At 43.6% G+C, this 7,721-nt stretch overlaps 1 protein-coding gene across 6 annotated transcripts; it reads right to left on the bottom strand.

The window, feature by feature from the left end:
- Positions 1–434: 434 nt before the first annotated feature.
- Positions 435–7,446, bottom strand: MIIP (migration and invasion inhibitory protein). Of its 6 annotated transcripts, none has more exons than XM_026862596.1 (10): positions 6,240–7,442; positions 5,949–6,160; positions 4,923–5,405; positions 4,176–4,278; positions 3,600–3,711; positions 3,335–3,399; positions 2,780–2,909; positions 2,302–2,398; positions 1,365–1,472; positions 435–1,072 (listed from the first exon to the last, which is right to left on the bottom strand). In XM_026862596.1, exons 1-10 carry the CDS (start codon positions 6,268–6,270, stop codon positions 914–916), a joined length of 1,500 nt encoding a protein of 499 aa, XP_026718397.1. In that variant the 5' UTR covers positions 6,271–7,442; the 3' UTR covers positions 435–913. The 6 variants fall into 6 exon arrangements, with proteins under 6 accessions (XP_026718397.1, XP_026718399.1, XP_026718400.1 ...); XM_026862598.1 differs by having other exon boundaries at positions 5,949–6,136; positions 6,240–7,440; XM_026862597.1 differs by having other exon boundaries at positions 926–1,072; positions 1,301–1,472.
- Positions 7,447–7,721: the final 275 nt, after the last annotated feature.

Raw genomic sequence — 7,721 nt, forward strand, 5'->3', positions numbered from 1 at the left:
ATGTATTTGATATATAAATAACAGTGAATACCAAGAAGCTGCAAATGTCACCGGTGTAAACCCAATTCCTTCTGTCAAGGTAGTTCCCAGAAATAAGTCTGAAGAAATTGCTGTTCCTGGCTTATTCAAGGTAAAATAAAACATCGGTTTATTGGTTTTAGGCAAGGAAAGTAAGGTCAGTCTATAAAGTTCAAACAAATCACACTATGTATTTTGCTCTGGTGCAATTTTAAAACTCAAAAATGTTTTTTGGTTTATCTCCAAAAAACTTAGAAAAGCAGAGGCAAGCATAATTTGCAAACATTTTAAGGCATTATCTAGCTTTTTGCTGAATAAAATCTCTTTTTAACATTATTTTTCACATTCAGAATTATTCGAATGTAATGCACCCTACAGCTACAGACACTGCATTGACAATAAACTGGACTTTTTTAAACTGAAATATTGAGTAACTCAGGTTTAAGGCACTAGCAAATTATGTGTTGTTTCAAACATCTGGAAATGAACATATTTGTATGCATTCCACTGAACCAGGCCATTCACAGGCCAGTTCCTCACCCTGGCATTCAGAGTTGACATTACACTTCTCATTATTTAGTTGAGGTGGCAGACTCAGCAAGAGATTGTTGCTACAACTGTCCTAGTGGTAACAGTACTAGTTAGTCATCCTGTACACATCACAGCCCTACGTGGGGAAGCTCATGCATCTGCTTAGAAGCGGCTACAAAAAGCAAAAAAGAAAAGTGAAAAAACATAGTTGAATGTAAAAACTCTCACATGTGTATTGGTTGGTCACGTATGCACACAACTACAAAAACTAGGAAAAATCTGTTCAAATATTTATTTTTATCCAAATAAGAGTTCTTTCCACACCCTGCGCCCATCCCTTCCCCAAAGCAATCAAGTCAATAGTTCACAGAGTTGAGGCAGTCAGATTTTGAGCTGCTCTGTAGTGTCCAGGTCTGGTTTGCTCTCTCTGCTGAGAAGCACTGCTAAATCTGAAGCGTGTCAAGTGGGTCAGGTTCAGAAGCTGGTCAGTTCTGGTTCCTCCTGACACTTTGGACACCGAGTTCTGGAATCCAAAAGAAGAGGATATTAATCAAAGAACGTCAGTGACTTTTCCTGTTTTGATGAAGATTAGTGAGCTGAAGAGGCTTTTGCCTGTTATCCAGCTCCATTTCCTTTTTTGTGTCTGTGCACACTAGTTGACACAGCAGCAGAAGGAAAATGTTTCCCTGTGGAGATAAGGAGATAATCTTCCAGGCGCTTTCACTTGCTCAGGCATCGATGATTATCATACCCTGCAGTGAGGGAGGACTGCCATTCCCATCGGTGCATTTCACAGCACCTCCAGGAACTCTTCCCAGGTGAGGATGGTGAGACAGCTTCTCTTCCAGTGAAGCTCGCAGATCCAAACTGCTGAGCGTGGGGTTGCTGGAAGGGATGATACTTTCCCAACCAGCCAGGCAATGCTGTGAAAAAGAGATAGGCTTGTTAGTTATAAATAGTAACTTCTGCACAGGGAGGTTTTACCAGGTAATTAATTAATTTTTGTAGAGTTTTATACGACTAACGGGAAAGAGAAGAAATCTCTAACAAAGCAAAACTGCAAAACTGCATAGCTATCCCCTCTTCCACCACCGGCTAATTATTTCTGAACCAATCTTCTTGATTTGTGAACTCAAGCACCCGACCTCTCTGAACCCACCTCAACTGACTCATCCAGTTCTCTAGACCACAAAACCAGGTTTCTTCCTACCTCTTCCTGGAAAATCTCTAGGCCAGGACTAGGTCCAATTAGTAATAATCCTGCAGCATTGTCTAGTGGCTGGAATACAGGACCAACTCTACAAAACCAGTTTTAAATCCAATCTTGCCCCTATTGATTCTGCCTGGCTCCTATACACTGTGAACACTTCACAGAAGCTTGTCTTTTAGACTCCCTAACATCTGTGGAAAGAAATACGTGCGCTCTTAGGTATGGTTCATCACGTTGAAAGTTCAATACCTGAAATAAGGCAGCTGAACTATGCCCCACAAGTATACAGCTCTATATGCCACTTTCTTTTTCCCAGTGTATAGCATGTGGAGATACGTCATACACTTTATGCCAGTTACACAAAGGTATGAACTCAGAAGCACACACCAGTGGTTTTTCTTGTTATCTCAGTGACACAAATCAGAAATTTTAAAGGAAACCCTGCCAGGGGCATGAGTCCCAATTTCTCTTTCTTTCTTGTGCTGAAAACAAGGCCCAGCCTGGGCTGTGCCCTCAGTATCAGCAGGAGACCAGCAACTTACCGAAGGTAATGCCAGGTCATCTGCCGGTTCGAAGCTCCTCCTGCGATGGGCTTTGTATTTGTAGGCAGGCATAAGGGTAGACCTGGGAATGCTGACCCTGCAACCACACAACAGAAGTAATCACCTACACCTTTGACAAGGCACCAGAAATTTGCATGTCTTCCCACTCAGAATCCAAGGGCCTGATCCCAAAGTGAGCCAAGCAAAACAGTTCTGGATTAGGGCATTAGACTTACCATGTACATTCAGATTCTTGGCCAAATTCAGATAGAACACGCATTTCTCACTGACTTCAAAACTGGTTTTGCTTACAGAAAAGATCAGTAGGGAGTTTTTAAGCAAGAGGTATCTCTGCCCTAAGAACAACAACCTTCTACAGAGCTATTCTGATGCAGTTTTCTCCCTCATATGATCAGCTTTTTCTTCCCTACTGTTTCCATGAGTTATGCATTATTACAAAGCAATAACTCTTATCTACCTGACATAGGCTGGCTCTTCCAGTATCTCTGGGGGCTGGTGAGGACGTGGGATCTTACACACAAGGCAGACAGATTCTGAATCCACAGGGACAGTGAAGAGGCGCTGGTTTAATCGATAACAGTAAACACCTGTCACAGAGTAACAAACCATCATGGTATTGCTAGTTTGTCAGAAGGTTCCTCAACCCAGTCAACAAAGCTGTGTTCTACCGCAGTGCCACACACGCATTCTATAGAAAGAGCTGCTTTTCCTGAAGTATCTTTCACATTTCCTGTACCCAAATAAGTTCCTAAAAAGCAAAACCAAAACTTCAACCTCAACTTAAATAGAGAACATTAGCCAATTACAAGAAACCCTGACAAAGTAAGATGACATTGACTGACAGAGGATTCCTAGAAGACTCAAGTGTCTTTGGAGTAGGAAGTTAAATCTGGTTTAGAAGCTGCAGCTAAAACCAACACATTCTTCCTTGTCTGGCTCTCTCAGAACAACAGCCAAAGACTGCTCAGTTGTTTGTTCACAGGAATTGGATTAAGAAGAAATCTGATCTTACACTTATGGGAACTGTTTAGCAAATCTGGTTCTTGTTCAGGAACTATGTAATCCAGAGCCTTGGGCCTAAACAAACATGAAACAAATCAGTTAGTGACAGGGGCACAGACCCTCTGAACAGCTTTTCCAAGCATACATTTGTGATTGGGAGGTAAATAAAGGCCTACAAAGCCAGCCTTACAATTTCCCCACTGCAATCAGGCTAAACTTCTCATTACTCTAAAGAGATACCTTGCTGCTTCAGCCCTTCCCCCATACCCACTTACTCCAGGTGCTGCTCATCAATACACGCTTCCTTATTGGCCTGTCTGAACTCATGCAGCTCAGCAAAGTATTCGTCAGATTCTTCTGCTATTGAAGACTTTGTATCTAGGAGCCCTGAGAACACCAAGGAAAGAGAAAAAAGTTCAAGGACTTACCAAATTCGGGAAAGCACCAAGCAAGCCTCATGCAGAACAGTCAAACCAACCACAGGTGTGAAGCACCAAAATGGATAATGACAAGAACATGTCAAGTCAGAGATTTACAGTGTGGTTTAGCTCCCTTATTGCATTTATTCATTTTGGTTACTTGGTATCTCTCTCTGACCCCACTCAGTTTTGCCACTTGCTGCCTGGCTTCCCACACCACTGCCACTTCAGCATTCCAGGGAAGCAGAGGTCACCTCTGGCCTGGACAGGGAACAGTTTCTGACAAAACTGCAGCTCCTCTGCTGAGACCTGCTACGGGGGCTCTAGGTCTGCAGTTCCGTCACACCTCAATTTAAAGGGGTTGTAAATTGTGTTGTGACTCTTCACATTACCACTTCACGCTGAGGGCTGTGCTTCGGGTTTAGGATTCACCTGCAATCCAGTCATAGCCCAGGAAAGGACGCACGGACCAGCTGCTCACAGGTATGGTACATTCTTCAGGGCCAGACTGAAACGCCACATGACCATCCTGCTTCTGGGAAGAAAACAATTCATAAAGACTTCCTATTCATCCAGCAGGACATTCAATGGTAGAGCTGAGGAAACAACTGGCAGCTGTTCAAATGGCACAGCTGTGGGTTAGCTGAGGCCGGATTCTACCTATGCCTCTACCAGCAATTTGCTCACCAACACTTCGACTTCTCAATTCCTAAAACAGTAAGAGAAAGCAGGGGATGTGCCCAGGATAAGGTGGTATTTTTCAGAGGTTTAAAGAAAATGCTGACTTCCCTGCATCACACAACCCCAAACATCAGGCCAGCTGTGCTGCCCTAGAAGATGATCACAGCAATAGCCTGCCCTTCACGCTTAAGGAAACAATCTATGCAGCAGCAGCAGCACTGCACCGGGCTGTTCTCCCCGAGTGTATGAATCACACAGGCAAATGACAAGGAGTCTTACAGTGAAGTGCTACAGCTTTCTGGTCTTTGGTTCAAGAGCTAAGGAACGCAGGGCCTGAAGAAACTGCCAACAGCCCCTGGCTGTGAAGGCTGGGAACAGTTCTCAGCCCAACCTCCAATTTACATAGTGGGAACAGGGCAAGTAATGTTTTCCTGACCCCTTCTCCCCATCCTTCTATTAAATTATGAAAATAAGCAAAGAATTGGTTTCACCATTTACCTTCAACTCTTTGGACGGAGATGTCAGCAAGACTGATTTATGGATTATGGGCTCTCTAATGATGACATGCTGCTTGCTGGTCTGTTCACTTTGTGTTCTGCTTAGTGATGGCTCCAAATGATCCTTAGGCTGTTTTTTCTCATGGAAACCATGTAGCAGAGTTCTGTTCTCTCCATGTCCCAGAAGGAAGGCTTCTTCCTCTGGACTTCCTTGAGCACAGCCATCCCTATCCACTCTGGAGGATTCCCTGCCACACGTAATAACTGCAGACACTGGCATAACATTCTTCTCTTTCCCAGGAAAGGTGGAATCCAAACCTACTGCTTCCTGCATCTTTGCTTGTTGTTGCTGTACTCCTTTGTCACTGCTGGTGTGTTTAAGAGATGAACAGAGGGCTGCCCTGGCTGTGTAAGCTCTAGGTTCCAGAGACACCAACGTTGCAGGATCAGCTGTAGACTTCACAGCATCGACCTGATTTTCCTTCTGTAAAGACAGAGACTCTCATACCACACAGCATTAGGACATTTCACTCAGTAAGAGAATATCAACCTCTCATTCTAGTCTGCTTACCCCTTTAAATTCCTGTGAGGAAAAAAGCAAAATCCTTGTATCATTCATGAGACATTAACTGTTGGGAAAAGAAGATAAGAAAGGGATCCACTTCCAGCTAAATACAGCTTTTCCCAAGTTGAGGAACTAAACTTTCAGCCTTTGTTCTTAGAAGAAATAAAAGGACTATGTTCCACAATGTTCATGCATATCTTAGATTAAGAAACCTACATTTCTTCAGCTGGAACTGATCTCTGAAACCTTTGCAAGGAGAATGTATTGGAGACAACAGTATAAACAATAAGCAAAGACCAGCTACTTTTCTAACAGACTCCATATTCCACATTTCACTTTCTACCAGCTCCTCTACGTCCATGCGTCTCCTTTACTTCACCATTCCATAGGCAGAGCTGCTGCCTACCAGACAATGTCCGTTTGCTTCCCAGCACTTCTAGATAGTACAGACACAACACATACCCCTCTCTTGGGCAAGGGGACAGATCTCTCAGTAGCTGTTCTATTATGAAGAGATGCTGGAAAGAGCGGCTTGCTGGGAAGTCTTTTTCTGATCTCTTCCTGCTTCATCTGGAGCCTTTGTAGAAGGTCCTGGTTGGCCTGACGCAGCCTCTTCAGGTGCTCTAACTCCATCCTATGAAAATGGTTTCCTGTGAAGCCAGAGGAAAGGTGAACTACATAAATGGAAGCATTAAGCAAAGAAGCAAACTTGGGAGAAACCACTTTCAGAGGATTTTCCATAAAAATCCTTACAGCTATTAAAAGACCGAGGAGTGTTGCTCATGGCTCCTGAGAAATCAGCCAGTCTCAAAACTCTTTACGCTAAGAATGAGCACCACTGCATACTGCTCTCCGCTCAGATGTACTGTCAAGTATCTGCACCCAGAAACTGACAGCTGACTGAATAGAGACAAGACACTCTTACAGAGGAAACAGTAAACATGAAAAATGTCACATCAAAAAGCCACATAAGAGACATTTGATTCAGAGGCTGATATTTATTATTATTATTATTCTGCTTTAATGTTCTTTTTAAGCATCAAAATTTATATTGTGGTAATACCAGGATGCTCATAAGTTCAAAATATGAATAATGAGTATGAATGTATTGACTACATCCAAAAGAAATATAGAGTCAAGACTGTCCTCCACTTTCCCCAGGCAGGAAGACTCCAAAAGGTTCAATTATGACTAAGGCTCTGACAATTCCAATCGCTAATGTTTACTGCCCTTTTATTAGAAGAGGGGAAAAAAAAAAAACAGAGTTAATAAATAAAGCTTAGATAAATAAAGCTTAGTTTGACAGGAAGGCTGTCGCACTGCTCAACATGTTTACAACATCACAATCACCTCTAAATTTGCAGGAAATGGGTGGTTTTTAAGTAAGAGAAAACCCCTAAACCCAAATTCCCACATTGCTTTTGGCTAGAGTGATCAATTGTGTTCTCAAGAAAACTCTGTGCTTCCCTTAGACCTTTTGTTCCGAAGGATCCCTAAACCCTGCTCCAAAGTTCATCTGATTTGCTTTTGTCTCTGCTACCTTGGCAACTGGACGTGAGGAATCACATGCACATGCTGCACAACAGCACTGGGACGAGTGAAGCACGGCGCTACCAACAGAAAAACTACAAGAAATGAGATACTTATTTCTTGAGATAAGTTAAATAACTACTGGGCATAAAATAGAAATGTCAGTCTTGAGGCACTAAATTTGAGATCATTTGAATAAGACAGAAGTTCTCAGACTATTCACACGACAGAACTACCAGCATCCTCTCATCATTGCTCATCAGAAAACAAATACTCCGAAAATAACATCAGTCAAGGGACTTTCTGGAAGGGTTTTACCAGATGAAATCCACTCTTAGCATAATCTTCAATAAGGTGTTGGTCCTTCGTGCTCAACCCCAGGGGCTCAAGCTTAATGAAATTATTTTAGCCCCAATTCTTTGCGAAAAGGAGCCTGGCTTCTGGCAGTTAATGACGGTTGTCTCACGAGATTCTAAGAGCTGTCCGCTCTGCAAGCTGTCCGACCCCCACACTCAGCTTCCCAGAGCTGGTTCTGTGCAGCCGCGCTGGCTCGGCTCTCCCATGCCCATGAGACAGGGGAGACGGCCCCGAGCGGTGTAAAATTCCCCTTTTCCTCTTGCAGAGGCCAGCCTGGCAGCCGGCAGACGACTGGGAAGCCCCCCCCCCCGAGGGCGGCGGGGGGCGCTGCGAGCCGCACCAGGCCCG

The sequence above is a fragment of the Athene cunicularia genome (assembly GCF_003259725.1).
Source record: "Athene cunicularia isolate RWA chromosome 21 unlocalized genomic scaffold, athCun1 chr21_part1, whole genome shotgun sequence".
NCBI lineage: Eukaryota > Metazoa > Chordata > Aves > Strigiformes > Strigidae > Athene > Athene cunicularia.